Raw genomic sequence first — 21,838 nt, forward strand, 5'->3', positions numbered from 1 at the left:
AATTATGCCATATGTCTTCTGAATAGCAAGGATGGTGAATTGAGAAGCTGTCGCTTGACATTAGACAGCTCTTTCACTCATACCGCACACAAAAAATATAGTGGAGCGAGCTCTGAGTATGATTTGTTCGCATTGTGGGTTTAACTCTGGGATTAAACTTACTTTGGGTTTAATACTTTTTTACCATTTGACATTATTGTTAAAAATAGGCTGCATGCTGTACATCTACAGTCTAAGCCAGATTTAGCCTCTACTCCAGCCTCTAACCCAACTTCAATGGTTGGAGGTTCGAATCCCAACTCCATTCTGTGTGTGTGGCATTTCTATGTTCTCCCAATGCATGATGGGGTCCCTTTGGGTGCTCCAGTTTGCTCGCACAGTCCGAGCATGCACTGTAGGATAATTAGTGTTTCCAGATTGCACTTAGTATGTGACTGCGTCTGCACTCGTGCCTTATGATGGGTTGGCACTCCATCTAGGGTGTAATATAGATAATGGATGGATGTTCCTTACAGCCCTAGTCATAATAAATCCACTTTTTATCTACTTGTTTACTCTAAATAAAATGATGTCAAGGGATGTCAAACATTAAAGCTTATTCTTATGTATAGTACATTTCCTTAAAAATATGGGGAAAGCTTAGCAATGCAAACTCATTTATGCAAGAATGTACAGTATAGCACATCAAAGTAAACAACTTATAGTTTGATGACAATAATATGTCTGTATATGTCACCAAATGTTATATTATCTGATATTTAATTGCATTGAGTGTGGGAACAAGTTTGGAACCATTTAACTGTATTCTCTTTTCTCCAACACCTGCTTAATCATTACACCCACAACTCCATATGTTCTATAATCCCACACACGTTTATTTGTCAATCACTCTGTCTTTACCATTCTCTCTATAGAATTATTTTGGCTGTGTATCAGAGACGTGACCCAAATACCTCATGCATGTCAATGGATTTATTTGACCAGCTGTTTAGTCTCAAATACAGCCTTATCACCTACCGTAAACCAGCTTTCCCCGACAAACAAATAGGTTCTCAAACACACACAGACACATACAGTACAGTACAAACAAACACAGGTGCAAAACCGCACATGCACACATGAGCTGACTCGAAAGTATTGTCAACAAACTGAGATTGTACCAGGGAGGAAGTGAAGGATGATCATGTTTGAAAATATTTGTGATGCTTAGGCAGACGTCACACTCTTCAGAATGAAAGGGATGCAAACACACTGCAGAGACATTTAGAATGTGTGGTGCATGCACTGTCATTTGTTGTCTACAAAGATGATATCACTGAAATTCTCTGGTAATATGTCATTAAGCTTAGCCCATTTTTTCACATTGTCTTTCTGTACTGTAGCATGATAATCGGTGTGAGATCTGGAGAATCAGAAGGATCTAAAGTACTTTTAGTATTAATTCAAGGTTATTTTTCTCTTTTTCCGCAGGCTTGGGTGCCTTAGCCTTACCGTGGCTAAGCACACAACTGCTCTGCAGCTAAACAGTAGCCCTGCATTCTGGGCATCTGTGAAGTAGCTACACAGAAAAAGAGGGGACCAACATCAAGAGAACAAAAAGAGGAAAGATTGGCTATTAGAATCATGGCACCTGAAGTCATGGCTGAGCTTCGTGATTGGCTCTTTCTTCTCCTGCTGTGCCTCACACTGTTGGCCGAAGTGCTACAGTGTTCTGCGACTGCCTCACAGGGAATGGCTGCAGAGAGGGATGTAGTGTGTCCCTCCGTGTGCCGCTGTGACGAAGATTTTATTTACTGCAATGACCGTGGTCTGAGTGCTATCCCGCCACTCCCCCCATCTGCCTCTATTCTTTATCTACAAAACAATCAAATAGATAATGCAGGACTTCCCACATCCTTGGAGTACCTCACTACGGTGGAGGTTATATATCTCTATGATAATGAACTCGATGACTTTCCCATGCACCTACCACCATCATTAAGGGAGCTTCATCTTCAAGACAACAACATCCGGGTGTTACCACGAGCTGCTTTAGCCAGGTTGCCTCTCCTGGAGAAGTTGCATTTGGATGACAACTCAGTGTCCACAGTTAGCATAGAAGACCAGGCTTTTGCTGACAATCCTCGCCTCCGTCTGCTCTTCCTTTCCAGAAACCATCTTTCCAGCATTCCCTCAGGGCTTCCTGCCTCGTTAGAGGAGCTCCGCTTAGATGATAATCGCATCTCAACAATTCCTACACATGCCTTCCGAGGTTTGTCTTCTTTGCGCCGTCTTGTCTTGGACGGTAACCTTCTAGCCAATCAGCGAATTGCAGACGACACCTTCTCACGCCTTGCAAACCTCACTGAACTGTCTTTAGTACGCAACTCCCTTCAGACTCCTCCTCTAAATTTACCAAGTGCACACCTGGAAAGACTTTCTCTTCAGGACAATGCCCTGATCCACATGCCACGGGGCTCCCTTGATGGAATGCGTAGTCTTCAGAGACTGGACCTTTCCGGGAACAACCTGACCACACTTCCCAGAGGTCTGTTCCGGGACTTGGAGAGCCTGGGACAGTTGCTTGTGCGTGGTAACCCTTGGCACTGTGGATGCAACCTGCGCTGGCTTTACGACTGGCTGGAAGCCAAAGGAAACACTATTACAGTCCGAGGACTAACTTGCCAATCTCCAGAACGAGTGCGTGACATGCCACTAAGGGATCTTACCAGCCAAATGGATGACTGTGAATTGGCAGCCGCTGGAGGTGGAGGGATAGGTGGAGTGGGCTCAACAGGTGGAGGAGGTACTACTGGCAATAAAATGATTGTAGGAGGAGTCAGTTCCACAACTCTGTCCCCTCCACAAGGCTCCCTGTTCACTCTGCGATCTAAGCGACCAGGTCTGGGGCTTCCAGACAAAGGCATAGACTACACACTTGGCAGCAGTGGTGTGGGCAAAAACCTGGCCCTGAATGTTAAGCCACTATCCCATGATAGCATCAGGGTCACGTGGAGTGTGGCTCAAACATCTTCTTCTTTCAGACTTAGTTGGCTTAGACTGGGGACTAGTGCTGCAATGGGCTCCATTACTGAGACTCTAGTGAGGGGTGATCGAAGAGAGTATCTCCTTACTGCCCTCCAACCGGCATCCAGCTACATCATCTGCATGGTTCCCTTAGTCTCTAGCAATGGAAACAAAGGAAGCATGTCTGGAGGGAACACAGACACAGATGAGGCTCCAGTGTGTGCCAAGACTGAGACATCTGATCCCAACCTGTCTGATGTTGACCAAGGGGAGGATCGGGGCTCGGACCAGATCACCTCACTACCACTTGCTGGGATTATCGGTGGAGCCACAGCGATAGTCTCTTTAACACTTATTCTTGGAATATTCTGTTGGTATGGCCATCGCGCCAGACGATTTTCCTCAAGAGAACACTACAGCCGCAGTAGCTCACGCAAAAGTAAGCATTATGATGACTACGTTGAATCGGGCACTAAAAAAGATACCACCATCCTGGAGATCCGAGGACCTGGATTCCAGATGACGCCAATGGCTGCTAGAGAAACAATGCAGCCCAAGCCAGTACAGGAGGACTACATAATACACACAATCTTCCCTTCCAATGGCACAGGTCTATACAAACCACCCCATCCCACAACCAATGCAAGCTACGGTACAAACCGTGGCTATAGAGAAGGGGGTATTCCAGATTTAGATTACTCTTACACGTGATAAGCCTGATTTAGTGAACACTATTTTAAAAAAATATGGTACTGGATAGATGCACATTTTTTATCTGCATGGGGTCTACAGGACCCCGATGTGCCTTCTGTCTTCATTCCAACCTAGCCTGCTGTTAACGGCACCAAGGAAGCTCTAAATTGGCCCAAATGCCTACTAAGAAACAGTTTTCTTTGTTTGGCACCAGAAAGAGCCTATATCATTTTAGGCAATGATTCCAACTGGCATTTTCACTCCCCCCAGTGTAACATGGTATGTCCTCGGCACCACTGCTTTATCCCTGACTCCCTCAGTGAGGTGGATTCAAGGGCAGTTCAAACTGTATTTTACACAGAGATTTAGTCTATTTAGAGCTCAAATCATATGTGATATGGATAAATGGCACTTACTGAAAAAAGAACAAATTTGTATGTAAACCTTCATCTCCTGTGACTGTAATTGTAAGCTGCTCAACTGCTTCATAGTGTTGCTCGTGACATGATGTGGAGGAGGGCAGTAATGGCTAGAAAGAAAGAGAACACCATGGTGGATAAAGATTGCTCCAAATCCACTGTTGTACAGGGAATCAAAAGTTTGCCTTGGCAGTGCAGCTCTTCTGGGACAAAAAAACCCAACAAAAACGTGCTGGAGAATACACGGGCTAACATTTTGGTTCTGGCGTTTATAAGTGACTTTGGACTTGGACATCTTGGTGTAGGATTTTATGCGGAGTGTTCATGCACACTAGTTTTAAACACTTGAAAATGATCTTGATATGGTAGCAAGGTTCTTGCTGTCTAGTTCCTTGTTACGTGGAGCTGCTGGGAATCCAGTGTGATCTGTAAGGTTCAATTAGACTGACAATTATTATTATTATTTTTTTTTTTTTTTAAAGAAAATTGCAACACTTATAAATGTTGAAAACAGGCAAGGTGTGTAGATATGTGAATCCAACACAAAGACTTTTGGAAGTGAAAGTGTGAAAACCTATTGTGTTCCAGACTTGTTATGTATTTTTTCTGTAAGTTTATTTATCCCATACTGCTGTCTTTTTCGGTTTAGATCTGTTCTATGGTTTAAATAATCTTTTAGAAAGAACTCAGTCAGTCCTGCTGCTGGTGACATTAAAAACACTGTGGTTTTGCCTAGCCCTGTAGCTCATGTAATGATTAAGGATCATTTTGTGTTAATCATTGTTTGATCACTATAAACTCAATTATATTCCACACTATTGTTCTAGTCAGATCCTTCCCAAAATCTACCAGTGTGACTCCCCTCACTCAACCCAAAAAACAAATTAGTATTGATATGTCCCTATTAATATTCCCATTAATGAAAGAGAAATATGATGCCCCAAACTGTTAACTATTCTTCTGATCTGATGTCAATCCTAATGCGTTAAATATTGGCGGAGAAAAGCTGATTCTGCTTCAACAAAAAAAGATCCACCTCCGACCTTTCTCCCGAGAAATGGAGTCCATTCAATGTCTTGTGAGTATGTGGGCAGGACATCGAGCTGACACGTTCCTGCGTGATTACTCACTATAATTCATCCGGCTTCCCAAAGCCAGCTGTAGTAGATAAGGCTGCTATCTTCTCCAAATAGATATAGCTGTAAATTAGAGGTAGTGTTGAATGAAATGAAAGATAGCGAAGAGAAGGCATAACAAACCGTAACACTGTGGACCTACACTGTGGGAGAAAAGGGCACTTGTTTCATTGCATGAATCTGAGAGACAGATGTATTTATGATTTATTTGGTTTTGTTTACTTTGTTGTTGTTTTTTTTCCACATTTTTCATGGGAGCAAGGGAAGTACTGTAGGACATGCATGAGTAAAAGATATTCATTTTTTGGGGGGATATTCTAAACAGGTTGTGTTCAGACATGCATAGAACTGTTCTCTTTTTGTCTCTTATGTGTTTACATTGATTTTCCATAGTTTTCTTTCATTTTGTTTTCTTTCTGTATCTCCTTGTTCTGTCCCTGTTCCATCTCTTTACACATTTTGTCTTTTGATATTTTGGTATTCAGGTTTTCAGACATGCCAAGCGCTGTTTTATTCTCATATGTGTCTACATTATTATATATATTTCCTTTTCTTTTCTCTCTTTTTTGTCCTTTCATTCAATTTCCTTCCCTTTGTTTTCTTCTTTCACTTCCCTTCCATTGGAATCGATTCCTTTAAATCTCCTTATCCTTACTTTTCCTGTTCTGTCACCTTCCCTTCCATTTTCCCTCTCTACCCTTCCTTTGGTATTTATTTTCATTTCTCCTTGTCTTTTCCCTTTCTATCCTTTCATGTCCTGGCCTGTCCTCTCTTCTCCAGTTCTTTCCTTTTCATTTTCCTACCTTTCCCTCAATTGCCCTTCATTTTCCTTCCTTTCCTTTCCATTCTTTTCCTTTCCTTTTCTTCAAATTCTTGTTCCTCCTCTTCTTCCTTTTCCTACCTTCCCTTTGGAATTCATTTTCCTATTTCTTTCTCCTGTCCCATTTCATTTCCTTTCCTTTCCGCTCTGACCCATGTCTAGCCCCCTCTCTTTTTCTACTCTTTTTTCTTTTCTTTTCTTTTCCATTCCTTCGATTTCCTCCTGTACTCCCCCTCATGTAAAGGTTTTTTACTCCTCTATTTAAAAGATGAAAGCATATTAAATTCACCTGTCAAGTATATCTGGCTTGTCTGTGATTGTATTTGACATTACAACATAGTAAATAGCTGGTCTTTTTTTTTCCCCTTTCACTCCAAGCGAAAAACTGAACATGAAGATGTTAGAAATTACAGGCATGATCTCACCATTTTCAAGTCGTTATTCGTGTTCTTTGTCCACTCTTCGTATGTCTTGTTATTACTAACACATTTGTTCAACAAAAGACTACACAAGACTATTAATGATTACTTTTATAGAAATCTACTTGGCAGTTAAGTGGAGTATAAAATAAAGCGATTCAACTGCTTTCATAGAGTAGCGATCCCACCGGTGAGAGTAGTACAACAAGCTTCGGTTCTGACTGAAATCCTTATCGCGGAGAACCTGCCTCGCACATGAAAAAGACTCCGGCGTAATATCTCACCTTTCCTTCCTCACACACTTTCTTATATTAGAAGTTCCCTTTGATGTGTTATCTCTCCATCCTTTTGAATTTCCAGAATGTGGGTTTGGGCATGTTTCCATATGTTTGTTTGTTGAATATGTGAGAACACATGCTGTACTGTATGTTGTGTCTATGTGGGGTCGAGGTGTTCGAAGCATGCAGGGTCGCTTTTCTTTTGTCTTTTCTCTCTCCCTTTTTTTTTTTTAACCATCTGCAGATTCTGCACCTCCCGCCGACACGGACCAGCAGTTGTTCCACCTGCAGCCCGTTTGCACAGATGTCTCCCTACACACACATACACACGCGGTGCCAAACTCAGCTGTAGCCAGCACATTCATACTGCTCCTGTCTCACTCCTGAGACGAAGCCCTCACCTCCATACTCGCTAAAAATAACCCTGTTTCCCTTGTTTACGTTCACGATATAATGTCACGGTTACACTGCATTGCAAAGGGGTTTAGTTGAGGTCTCTATTTTCCTCCTGTCTCTTCATGCCCTTTATATACAGTATATTTTTTTTTGCTTTGTTTTGTTCTGTTGGTTGTTTTTCTTTCTTTTATGTTTCACCTCTTCATATCTGTCTGTCCTTATTTATCTCTATCACTCGGTCTCCATTTCCAGAAACGTACCCTCAGGTGCTGCCATCAGCCCGTTCTGATTATCATCTCTTCAGACCTGTAATCATCACACTCTCAGCCTTGCGGATGAAGAGTTATGGCTCTTTCAATCCGTCTAAGTGATGTAGTCCTGCTGTAATGACATCATACCGACGGAGGCTACAGCACTTAGGCAGAGCTTGACGGGCCGTCATAAGGACGTCATATCACATGCTTCAAGGTCTGGTTTAATTCACACCGGTACAGAACCGTTTTACAGCCACTAGAGTCAATCTGGCTGTAAAAGCGACCATGCAGCATGGCTCTCAGACTATATTACCCAGCATCAGCAGTGATTTCAAAGTGTGCTCGCATCACCGTTCTATCAAACCTGCGGAGCAGCTGTTTAGTCAAAATAGCTACCCTGTAATACAACGCCGTTTCGCGCAAAGAATGCAGTCCATCACAGGGACAGAAGGACTGAGGATACAATGCAGTCTGCCAGTATAACAGAACCATAATCGTTAAAGGCAATGAAATGAAACCCATCATTTGGGAAACAACATGAGGCAAGATTGCTTTTTGCTGGACCGTAGACTACCACTGGATATTTAGCACATCATTCACTGTAGCAAACACTGTAGCAACATGGAGCTTAAAGAGTGACAGAACTACGTGTGACTTTTTTTTTTTTTTACTGTATGTTCACGGTGGCTCGGTGGTTAGCACTGTTGCTTTGCACCTCCGGGGTCCGGGTTAGATTCCCCCCTCGGGTCTGTGTGCATGGAGTTGGCATGTTCTCCCCCTGCTTGATGGGTTTCCTCCGGTTTCCTCCCACAGTCCAAAGACATGCAGATCAGGCTAACCCAACTTACCCATGGTGTGTGTGTGCCCTGCAATGGATCGGCATCCCGTACAGGGTGTACCCTACCTTGTGCCCCAAATCCCCTGGGATAGGACCCCATGAACCCTGAATGTAGTTTAAAGTGGTATGGCTGATGAGCAAGTGAGCGATCTACAGTATATTCTGTCTAATTTATTTTATTGAGTATCTATTTCAATCTTTCAATCTGTTTTCCAAGTTTATGCATGGATTGCTTGTCCATATCCTAGATACCATATATGCTAATGCGTAGTCAACGTTTCAACAATACTTCTTGCTCAGTCTTAACAGTACACCGAAAAGAAGCATTGTCTCAGAAAGAAACAAATTTGTTCATACTACAGTGTGAATTATAGCTCACCGGGTGACACATTACTGTACATATGCTGACTTTCGCCAACAGGTTTATCCAAGCTGACCTACAATTGAATCCAAGTCTAAAAATCCTCATAACTGGGGATGTGAATGGTGGCTTAGCGCTTAAGGCTCTAGGCTACTCATTGTGAGGTTATGACTTCAAATCCCAGCACTGCCAAGCTACCACCGCTACCATTGAGCGAAGTGCTTAACCCTCAGCTGCTCCGCGCAAACCTAAGGCGTGCTGGATGAAAGCAGAAGTCCGGTGTCCACTATTGTAGTCCTACGATTTGAACTCAAAACCATCTAATACGATTTATTAACCGAAATACAAATGCATATTTGGAAAGAGCACACACACATATGAATTCTTTTTTTCTATTAGGATCTCACAGGATGCAACAAAGAAGTCACGCTTTTGGGACGATCCTATGTTTCTAATCTTGCAATACAAAGACAAATGAAGACAACTTTGTTAATGTGGATGTGCGCGGCTGCGCTATACTTCATTCATCCTTAGTTGTTCCCTGGTCATGTGGTTTATTTCATTTAGTTGAATCTAATCTGATTAATATTTTGGGGATACAGAACCGGATTCATTATAAACCAGATTCCAAATCTCTTGTTGGAATGAAGGATGAACTAGAATGATACGTTCACATTAGAAGCCACGTTGTTCAATTCGTATTTTTTTGGTCAGGTTGGATTCGTGTGTCATGACCGTTCACATTCATAATTACGACTGTCACTAAGGTCGTCTTTGGTCACGACATCTTGCTTGCAGCATGTCATACTTATGCGACCAATTATTCATTTCAAATAATGGATGCAATTTTAGCCAAATTATTGTAATTTTGCTCTGGAGGATGGGAAGGAGTTAGTCTGCCATATTTGTTGAGGTCTAAAAGAAGAAAAAAAGTCAGATGTTTTAGCAGCTATTGTATTGCTCAAATGTAATTTAGGCACAAAAATATATAATTAAGACCCGTCCAGTTTAGGGCAAGTCCACGTCCACGTCCAGGGTGAAACCCCTCCCTCATACTCAATTCCCACATCTCCTTGGTTAGATAAATGAATAAATCTGAGGTTTTTACACGTCCGATATGTTGAGTCTTGATGAACCCGGTCCTCTTCTGCTGTCAGTATGTTTCCTCTACATGGCATGTCCTGTGGGAGCTTTAAGAACTACCGTCTCATCACTGTCTTTGCAAAATGGCTGGACACAGCGAAATGCATACTGCTACAAGTCCTAAAACAAAACCGAAATATTCCTGGAGGATATGATGTACCAGTTATTTTAGGTTTTTGCCCCATTACTCAAGATACAATGCAACTCAGACTGTTATGTGTAATGGGATTTTTTTTTCTGTCCACCTTGCCAGAAAGAATGAGATAAGTAGTACACACACACAAACATACTCACACACACACATACAGTATATATATATATATTCCGATCTACCATTTTTGTGTACATTGCTGCTTTTTTAAAAACAGGGCTCTCTTCTTTTTCCTCTGTTGGACTGGCTGATTTATGACTCAAAGAGAACGGAAAAAAGACTATTTTGTATAAAGTATGTTTTTTTTTCTATGTGATTAAAAAAGAGATGTACTGAAACTGCCTCTGTTTTTTTGTGCCTTTGAAATTCTAACTGTACGGTGGCGGTTGGGGGGGCGCATGGTGAGAGGGGTGTTCATACATTACGCACTATTTTCTTTCTTTTTGTTTCCTTTTTATGTTCTTCTGGCTCTTGATTCGCATATATTTATATATTCTCTGTTCTCTCTCACACTGTCTCCAACGCACACGATATACAGAGAATAAAAGATTTAAACTTGTTTTACATTATTTATCACAGCCATGTCACTGACCTCACTGAAACAATATCTGAAATATGAAATTAGAAAAATGAGGTAAATGGATCTATAATAACCTGCATGTCGGGACACATTTGGAATTCATCTTTCATCATTTATAATATTCATCTTCATCTATCTCACGCTATACAGGTAACTCTTGCACACAGGTTTTTTTACTATCCTTGTACAGACCTTACACTGACATACTGTAATTACTGTATCGCTGCTGATATTTAATCCTACAGTATGCGTACACTTAAGTATAACACTGAACATAACATTCATAACCAAAAGGGGAAAAAATGCACAGGAAAGAAAAAACTTACCATTTGTACAGTATACAGTATGTACACTGCCTCGTCACCATTTCAGAATAAATTGGGGTAAGAACTGTCCAACACAATATTAAAACCTGGAAGAATAGTGCTGAGGCATCGACTTTGCAAAAGAAGCATGGGTGGGAAAAAACAAATTGAATGGCGATCACTTAAACGCTTTGGAAAAGAGGCTTCATAAATAGTTGCAGCTATGTATAATAGTGAAAGTAAGAGGAGTAAGTCACAAGATTGGGACTAAACCGATGTGTGGCCATAAAAAATCCAATTATTAGTAAGAATAATAGAAAAAAAATGCTTCAATTTGCTCGGAAACAAAGATTGGAGTCATGTGGTCCAGATTGCCCCTATTCCAGAGTGATGTGCACGTCAGGGTAAGAAGGGAAGCACATGAAGTGATGCTCTCTCCGTGCATAGTGGTCTCTGTACAAGTCTCTGGAGGCAGTGTTATGACCTGGGGTTACTTCAGTCGGTCAGGTCGAGGCTCAGCAACGTTATGTGGCAATAAAATAAAGTCAGCTGATGACCTGAATGTACTGAATGACCAGGTTATCACATCTATGGCCAGCCTGAGTTTTTCCTCCCTGATGGCACAGGGTGTATTCCAGGACTCAAATTGTGAACAAGTGCATGAGGAGATATTTTTTCGCACATGAGTTGGCCGCCACATTGTGCACCGTAATCAAAGCTAAAGGAGGCCAAAGAAATATTATACAATAGTATGCAACTTTTTCATGTCCAGCCAGTGTGTGTGTGTGTATGTAAGCACACAGTCTATATTAGTGGTTAGCACTGTCGTTTTGCACCTCCAGGGTCCAGGTTCGAATCCCGGCCAGGCTCGATTCCCGTCTCTGTGTGCATGGAGTTTGCATGTTCTCCCATTGCTTGGTGGGTTTCCTCCAGTTTCCTCCCACATTTCAAAGACATGTAGGTTAGGTTAATTGATGTTCCCAAATTGCCCATAGTGTGTGAATGAGTGTGTGAGTGGAATGTGTGTGTGCCCTGCGATGGATTGGCACCATGTCCAGGGTGTACCCTGCCTTGTGCCCTAAGCATTCCCCGCGACCCTGAATACAGGATAAGGCGGTATAGACGATGAGTAAGTGAGTGAGTAAGTATATATTAGTGGTTGGCACTGTTGCATTGCACCACCGAGGTTGGGGTTTGATTCCCGCCCCAGGTCTGTGTTGCATGTTCTTCCCATGTTTGCTATGGTTTCCTGCCACAGTTCAAAGTCATGCAGATTAGGTTAATTGGCATTCCCAAATTGCCCCTCGTGTGTGAATATGTGTAAGCATGTGCCTGTGATGGATTAGTACCCCGTCCAGGGTGTGCCCTGTCTCATGCACTGGGAGTGTCTTCGGGCATATATGCATTTATTTTTATATGGATGGTCCAAACATTCCCACAAATTATATTTAATATTTAATTCAAGATATACTCTATACGAATTCATGTAACATAAATACATGCTCACACACATACAGATTTAATCCCTCTCGAACTGCTTCATTCCCATATCGCACGCTGCCCTCACCATGTACCCCCATTCCAATTTCTGCTCTTATAGCTCCCTATGCCGAGTGCAGAATGTAGGAATGTAGGAAGAGCGAGAGTGAGAGAGGTGAGTGTTGCTGTGGACCACGGCTAAAAACCAACACAGAACAAAAAAAAACAGGTTTCGAATTACATCAAGCATCACTTTAGGCTGGTAAGAGCGATGTTTCTGTCTATCCGTGCACCTGGGCTCTCTCTGAACAGAAGGACGGAGAGAGAGAGAGAAAAAGAGAGCGGGAGAATTATTATTCTGAGTCAACAGCCTCCCGGTCCATAGGGAAATAATCTGCTGAAAAATAATTCTTTTAGTCGACACATTTGGCTGTTCAGAAATGTGTTTCTCACCTCAGCAGAGGAAAAGCTCGCTCACTCATTGTTTCCACACAATCTCTCATGTTTTAATGGCAGACTGCCTCATTCTCTCTCTCTAGTTCAAGCCCGACACGCTATTCCTACCTGAACGCATCCACTCAGGTGTGTAAATAGCAAAAATGACTGATTAAAATGCGTCTTTTGAGTATAAATGCAAATGCAAACCAATCATTCTCGCCTGATTTGCATCACCAAAACACATACGCATACTCATCTGGAACATGTTTACCGACTTCTCTCATCCACCGAGTGGCTTTGTGGAGTCAGGTGTAAGCGCGAGGAGATGTGCTATAGATATATAGGATCTATATAGGATCAACAAGACAAAGGAAATCCAACAAATGTATAATAAAAAAAAAAAATACATGGAATTTTATACCACTTGTGGATTGTGTAGTGTGTTAAGGTCAAGGTGGGCCTGGAACCCATAGCCTAGCTCTAGGGTACAACCTGGATGGGGTGGCAATCCATCAAACACATAAAACTAATCATAAACTACGGGGAATTTAAAAACACCAATTAGGCTACAGTGCAAGTCTTCGGACTATGGAAGGAAACCTGAGCACCCGGAGGAAATCCACCAAGCAAGAGGAAAACTCCTCACACACAGACCAGAGACGAGATTCGAGCCTAAGCGTTTGAGGTAACAGTGTTAACCACTAAGCAAGCATATAAAAAACCCATTCTATGATCCATTTATGATTTGATTTTGCAACTTTGTTGTTAAGAAAAAATGGTGCATGTTTTGATTACTGAAACGCTAGCTCTGTCCGCTGCATTTGACACGCTTAGCGATATCAGGAGAGACACAGTCACACAGACATAATGATGGAGTCAAAAGTTCTCTGCTTTATTCACGGAACAAAAACCCATATCGGTCCCTGGCTGGAGCCCAGAGCTAACACAGAGTAACACAGATTGCTTCTATCACTGACCACCATGCAGGCTACATGAGGGGTGCATGAGATGTGCGTGTGCCCCTACTGTACATCATCAAGCATGAGCTATTTGCATATTTCACATTCTACATGGAGTATTGCCATAGAAGACCAAAAAGAATTCAAAGAGACAGAGGGAGGAAACCGTCCAAGAATGGGGAGAACATGCAAACTCCATGCACACAAACCCGAAGTGGGATTCGAACCCGGACCCTGGAGGTGTCACCACGATCACCACATCACCGTGCCTCCTTGGCAAAGAAAATATATTAGTTAATAATTTTTTAAAAAGCGCATTAACAATATCTTTGTGCTTTACTGGAAGAAACACATACTCTATAGTGGTGTGGTTTATAAGAGGAGGATAGCAATATCATGACTGGAGTGAGAAAACATCACAGAAAAGTGCTAGCAGAACAGGATAAAGAGAAAAGGTTTTGGCTTCAAGTTATTCTTAGTTTAAGAAAGTGAGTTTGGGAATCTTACAAACACCTTTTTGTATATTGGGAATTTGTTGACTCAAAGTGAGCGAGCCGGAAACAGTAAAAAATAAAAATCAAGATATTGGTAACTATTCAAGCCTTTTCACTGACTGTAACATTTTGCCTTATTAAATCATTTGTAGTGAAAGGAGGTGAAATATGAAATCACAACCACTTAATGATGTGAAAATGATCACCTACTGTATTCAATAATAATAATAATAATAATAATAGTTATTAGCACTGCACTGTGATACATACAACCTTTTAGACTTTGAATATAACAACTGAACATCTCCATAGTAAAAAAAAATACCTTTGCACAGGTTTGTCTGTACAGAATTAAAATCAACTATAGCTGTTACAAATTCCCAATAGTAATCCAGTGATTCACGATGTTCAAGGTGGTCGTATGTCAAACTTGAAACAAAGATCATATGCAACATTTTATGATACTCATTAATGATATTGGATGACTGGAATATAAATATATTCATTCATTCATTCATTCATTCATTCATGTTCCATACTGCTTATCCTGTGCAGGATTGTTGCGGGGGGCCTGGATCCTATCCCAGGAGAATTTGGGCAGAGGACAGAGGGTCACCCTGGACAGGGTGCCAATCCATTGCAGGGCACACACAAACTACAGTAAACTTTTTTGAGGAACACCAGTAAGCCTAATCTGCATGTCTTTGGTCTGTGGGAGGAAACCCAGCAAGAAATGGAGAGAACATACAAACTCCATGGATGCAGACCTGAGGTGGGAATCGAACCCTGGAGGTGCAAGGGCACTGTGCCACCTTGGGATGTAAATATATTTAAATTATACAAAGTTTATAATAATAATAATAGTAATTATCATTATGATTGTATTTAATTTTATTGTATTGTATTTTTATTTTATTTTTACACTAGTGCTACCGTGGGTACCACACTTATTTCCTACAGCACTATTCATCACCATGCTTTGTTATGCATTTTACATCATTATGCTTTCGCAAGGAGTGTACCTGAGATGTAGAGAAGAGAGGATCAGTGAAAAAAAAAAAAGGAGACAAGAAGGTGTTGGGGGAAAAAGAAGACAATTAGGAAGTTAAGTTAGCAGGTGACTGTGTATGGCCCAGTTTTTTTTATAAAGGCTTTTACTCAACCTGCCCATTAAAACCCCCTCCATACAGTTATTGATTAGCCTAATGTGCAGCTGAGGTCACTAGTCATGAGTCTGACTTTTTTCTCCCCGTTGTTCATTGGCCCTCCATTTGTCTCTGTCTCCATTGCCCATCCCCCATCCCCAATCCCTCCATCTCCTCTCTCCCTGTCTGCCCGCATGTCCTTCATTCGACACTCGTAAATCAATCAATCAATCCAATTTTTGTGCCGGTGTGAGCATGGCTGCCTGAAGCGACGCCCTGCAAAATGCAGAGAGTGATAAGGAGAGGGCGGAGGGAAAGACAGACAGACGGAGACCGAGCGAGAAAGACAAGGGAACATTGTGCTTAATCTCCATTCAAATCTTATTAAGATAAAGGATTGAATAATGAGACGTCGTATTATTTGATTAGTGCATTTCAAAGTCACTGATTAGGTGTGGAGAACCAGAGTTAAGGCCAGCAAAATAAGGTGCAAGTTCCTAAGCGTAGCAAATAGGGTTCTCTCTCTCTATCTCTCTCTCTCTCTCTCTCTCTCTGTATGTGCTTGGCTGCATGATGAGGTCAGTAGCATTTTGCTGTGCTGTTTAGAGGGAAAATTAGAAAATCGAAGTGACCGATGCAGCACCCTGCACTGGGCCAAAAAAGGACAAGACAGCGAGATGCACAGGAGGCAAAGAAAAATCTAAATGAATCTGTCATCAAAATACACATGCATGCATACACACACCTACAGACACACACACACATTATACAGTTTGACAGTATGACCTGTAGAAAATTGGTATCAAAGCAAGCTGGCTAGTTGTGCTTTGACAAGCTCACCAGTGGCCAATTTATTTCCATTGTGACAACAACAAAGTTCTGGCAGGGTCCGAAATTTTAGATTAAAATCTCAGCGTGACCATTGCTACAACACACACCTACCAGTAGGAGGGTGGCATAAGATGAAGCAATGCTTACCGGTAACTACAAATATGATATCAGCAATGCCTCATGACATGGAGAACATAAATTATTACACATTATCACAATCATCATACAGGCTGTTATGGATTCGTCCAAGATATAATCTGATCCAGTGTGATAAATAATAATCTGTGCTGTAATTGTATAATGTACGAGCAGCGTTCGAGTCAAAACCGGGATTTTTGATTGTGCAGAATAACAGAATACATTTGCCAGAGTCATGATTTGATGAAAAAACATCCTGGTTTGATCGCCAAAGGCGTTCAGTTTTTGTACGACAATGACCAACCTAATACTAATTTCACATTACAGGAACTCCACAAGCCATTTCCACATGTTTGGTCCATTAAAGGAGTTCCTGGGAGGCCAGTGATTCAGACGTGAAGTGAAGCATGCGGTCCTGATCTTGGCTTTGGCGCACTGAGAAAACTTTCTACCTCGATGGTACTGTATACAAGTGCTAGTGAAACGCTGGGATAAGTGCATTAGTGTAGCAGGGGATTATATAAAGAAATAAAAAAATTCTCTCATAACTTTGTCCTGTTATTCTGAGCAATCAAAAGTCCTGTTTTGACTTGAACATGCTTATAAAACCAGCTTCACTTGTTAATGATAAAGGTACATTATCTCATCTTTAAATGAAAGTAATCAAGGCAACGGAAAAATGGCCTAGGCTTTAGCAATAAACCCTAAAATCATTACTCTCTGCAGCACGTCAAAATCTGTGCATTTTCATTTGTTCATAATTCCATTAATGTAGCATGCTCATTATACTGTGCGTCCCTTTAATGCTCTCTCTCTCTCTCTCTCTCTCTCTTTCTCTTTCTCTCTCTCGGCTAATGCCATTACATCGCTAATCATATTTACATTGTCTAACAAGGTGATGAAACCTTTAATGGTTTAGCTAAAATCTTTGCTAGGAATTAGTTCTGTGTTTGCAAAGAGTTTCAGGAAGAGCAGGGAAAATGTATAAATTACTGCAGTATCTGCTCGAAAGCTCAGCTGCTTTTTATAACTGAGTTTATTATTAAATGTCCTTTAAACTCTGAAAATATGACACGACTGAAAGGAGTGAGATAAACATACCTACCGAGCGAAACAATGCAACTAGCAAGTTTAATAAGCTAAATGTCATAAGTTATCTAAGAGTGTTATGGGTCCACTGGTACCTGAATTTATTCCCTCCTCCAGTTCTGTACAGCGGTAGCTCAGCATACAGGTTTAATCCGTTCCGAAGGCGAGTTCTTAAGGTAAAAATTCGTGTTGCGATATGAAATAACTAAATGCAGATACAGTGGAACCTCGGATTGCGAGTAACGTGGTTTACGATCATTCCGCAAGATGAGCAAAAAAATTATTTTTATTTTACTTGAAAAAAGAAGTTTTGGTTTTATTAGTACCGAGTATCATATATCATGCATGCGCTTCTTGTTTTGACGCCAAGCGTCACGTGATCACAACTGAGCCAAGAGTTTTACCCGCTTGCGTGCTGTGGAATTGTGGGTAATTGTTTACCCTGCTCGGCCTTAGTGCGCGTCTCTCACTGGTATAATCAACATCCATGCACGTGTGTACTGTTTACTATAACACTGTGACCACGCGTGTGCTTGTTAAACATCTTTTATTTTGTGTTTGTATGCGTGTGTTTGTATGTAATGTCCCAATAAAACAGTGTTTCTGTTAATGTGTGTGTGTGTGTGTGTGTGTGTATGAAACTCAAATAACAGAGGAGGAAGGGTTATTGTGTAAGATGAGAAGAGGGAGAGGGTCTCATTCCTCCTCTTCTCTTACTTCAGCTTCACACACAAACACACACACACAGCGCATGCACGCACAAACACTAACAGAAATGTTGGGATTTATTTTATTTTTTTAAACTGCAGGTTAATTTATTTTATTTTTACTTTATATTTTGCATCAATTATATTCATGTACTAATTTTTTTGGTTTGTGAAATGAATAATTTAACTTTACATTATTTCTTATGGGAAAATGTACCTTGATTTACTTTATTTTGATATACGAGCTCGCTTCCGGAATAAATTATGCTCGCAATCCAAGGTTCCACTGTAATCCATTTTAGTTATCCAATAATATTACCAATTTCAAAAACTATAATTATATTTTTGCATATAAAAACAATCAAAACATTTATAAAAAAAAAAAAACATGCATATTAAGTAAAATATTTAATAAATAGATATTTAACCTCACTTAACCTTAATTTATGATTCCTCTTGGCACGGCTGCTTTAAAAGTGAAATTAAAGCCTCCATTTTCTTCTTGCTACCGTTCTTGATAACATTCTTGGGACCCATGGTGCTATGGCTTCACTAAATCTTGCACAAAATGCAAAAAATATGTAAACTCGCTTAGCTTTGTTTTTCACTGTCTTTGTTTGTTTGCTCAAATGCTGAAAATGCTTTGCATGAAGATGCAATTTTCTTGCCAAATTGTATTTCTTAGGGTGAAAATCGGTGAGGCGGGGCGTTTGTATGCTAAGGTACCGCTGTATACAGTATGTCTGTGAGGTTCGAGTTAAAAATTTTGCAACGCCACACAATATATAGCTAAAGAGAGCAAGTGCATGTTTATTTGTTTGTTTGTTCATATTGATTATTGCTGGTAATTAAAATCAAAAACTCATGTTAAGATAGCTGAATTTGAAACCATTTACAGTATATGGTTATATGGAAACATACTAGGCTATATGAAATTGGTATTTTCCAGAGAATTGTTTTAGCTAGCCCTCACAGCTAGTTGGCTAGGTAAATGCTAATCTGTTATGTCACATGTTGACACTAAAGGAACTTCAGTGCATCATTATATTCTCAGTGTTGTATCTAACAGTAGCTAAATTTGACAGAAGTCAATTTATCAATCTAAAATTAGCTGGGATAGCTAGCTAGTCGGTTTAGCATGCAAGCTCTGTGGCTCAAAGTCACTGATAGTACTATAGAAGCCTCTTGTATCAGCGGTAATTTAAAAAAATGTATTGACCTTAAAAATACTCATAAGAAATTTTACTATGATAAACTATAGTGCAGACCATAATATACAATGGTACTACCATGGTACTTACAGTAAGACATTACCAATACAATAGGACTTTATAAAGTACCAAAGGGTACTATGGAACGTCAGTGGGTACAGTAGTTAAGAAAATTCATTAGGAAGCCAATATGTCTGTACTCTACCATATTGGATATGCTCATGCTGATGGTATGAAATAGTGCAGGCAGTACTGTTTTACTCACTCACTCATTCCCTCGTGTACATCTATACCGCTTTATCTTGTATACAAAGTCGCGGTCAGCCTGGACCCTTAGAGACTTAGTAGACTTAGAGCATGAGGTGGGGTACACCCGCCATGAACACACACAGACAAGCTTATTCACATACTACGGGCAACTTGGGAACACCAATCAGCCCAAAACGCAACCTCCATGCACACAGACCACGGAGCAGGAATCGAACCCAGACGCTGGAAATGCAAGGCGACAGTGCTAACCACCATGCCACCTTAAGACTGTTTAATTGTATGGTATATTCAAACATACAATAAATTAATGTGTATGTGCTTAATTAATGTAATAAATATATATACATGTATACCATATTTTTCAGTGTCCTGGTACATGTTCCATAGTACCATACTACAGTACATAGTATAATCATGTACCATACTATAGTACATAGTGCTACATCAGCAAATAAGTCCCATGGTACTATATACCACAGTACAGATACCATTGAACTACCAAAGTAATATAGGAATTCTTATAGGAATCAGTTTCATACAGATGTACTGAGAACGTTGCCATTTTTATCACTGTCTTAGCAACATACTGTACAGTATGCAGTGTGGTGTGATGTAAATTCCCAAGTCCTATTATCCTACACACATCTCTCTCTCTCTCTCTCTCTCACTCACACACACCTGCCTGTCTCCGTTTTGTGAAAGCTATCAGTTTTCCATATAGCTGTGATCTAACACAAATGCTCACTCTTTCTGGCACACACACAAACACACACACACACACACACCTTTCTGTCTCTGTTTTGTGAACGCCATCTGAGTTTTCGTATAGCTGTGATCTACCACAAATGCTTTCCAGCTTTCCACCTCTCTCTCGCTCTTTCTCTCCCTCTCTCTCTAACACACTCACACACACATACACACATTGCTGTGATTTACTGTTCACTCTTTCTCTGGTGCACATGGACTATTCATTACACAAGCCACTGGTTTAGTCCTCACACACACTCCCCACACAGCCAGCACTGTCCTCTGATCAATGCAGCCAGAATAAATCAATCGATGTCTCTGCCACACCAATACACACACTCTCGTCTTGCTTCCCTGTTTCTAGCTTTCATTTTTCACCCTGTGGCTCGCTCACATTCTTCCCTTTTCTCTCTTTTTGTGTTCCAAATCACTTCTGCTGCCCATCTGACCTCTTACCTCTGAGTAAGAGCCTTTTAAATCTGGTATTAACACAAAAAAGTTTTTCACATACACTTGTTTTTTTTTTCCCCTTGAACACACATTACTTTTACTTGTCACTTACAAATAAAACACTAACAATTTGAATGCGAGAAGTAAAATGATAAATATGTTAAATTATGCAGTCATTTTATGCTGATGTGACAGCATAAAATGGACTGTGCAAAAGCATGTAAGATGTAAAATAGTGCATGTAAGTAAGACCTTAATAACTGTTCAAGCAAGAGGAATAATGGCAAATATGATCACATTTTATTTTGACGTGGAAGTTACAATAGACAACGTAAGAGCATTTTGATTTCATGCGAGATGCAGAATGGTGAACATAAGAGTCTTTTATGCAAAATGTAAAAAATGAGAAATGGTAATTGTTAAAGCATTATATTTAGTTTGAGACGTAAAACGGTAAATGTAAGCGCATTTTAGTTTTTTTTGAAAACGGTAATATGTGAATCTAAGACCATCGTAATTTTTGCAAGTGGCAAAATAGTGCATGTAGAAGCATTTCATTTGCATGTAAGATAAGAATATTTATTGTAAGAGCCATATATGGCCATGCTAGAGGTCAAATCATGAATGCAAACACATTTTATTTACACAAAAGATTTTATATATTTATATGGTATTTATATAACGGTAAAATTGATGACATAAAAGAATTTACATAATCTGTTAGGTCAAGGTCAAGGTTACTTTATTGTCCATTATTGTAGAGGAACTTTGTCCCAGATCAAGGAAAATTGCTGTATAAATTTACCATTGTATAAAATAGAAAAAAATGTAGCCCTGAGAAAAAGAAACAAGGGGTGTTCAATTCAAACTGGGACTTTTAATTGTGCAAAATAACAGAACACAGTTATCAGAGTAAAATTTCCCTATATAATCACTTATCCCAGGGTTTCACTATTGCATAGATACCATCAAGGTAGAACGTTTTTTCAGTATGCTGGAGCCATGATCGGACTGTCCACTTCATGCCTGAAATGCTGGCCTCCCAGGAACTCCTTACATTTAGGCATTTGGCAGACGCACT

General features: G+C 40.4%; 1 protein-coding gene across 1 annotated transcript; it reads left to right on the forward strand.

Moving 5' to 3' along the window:
• Positions 1 to 1,534: 1,534 nt before the first annotated feature.
• On the forward strand, positions 1,535 to 4,522 carry flrt1a (fibronectin leucine rich transmembrane protein 1a). The gene has a single exon (XM_053485653.1). It carries the CDS (start codon positions 1,624 to 1,626, stop codon positions 3,715 to 3,717), a length of 2,094 nt encoding a protein of 697 aa, XP_053341628.1. The 5' UTR covers positions 1,535 to 1,623; the 3' UTR covers positions 3,718 to 4,522.
• Positions 4,523 to 21,838: the final 17,316 nt, after the last annotated feature.

The sequence above is a fragment of the Clarias gariepinus genome, chromosome 24 (assembly GCF_024256425.1).
Source record: "Clarias gariepinus isolate MV-2021 ecotype Netherlands chromosome 24, CGAR_prim_01v2, whole genome shotgun sequence".
Lineage (NCBI taxonomy): Eukaryota > Metazoa > Chordata > Actinopteri > Siluriformes > Clariidae > Clarias > Clarias gariepinus.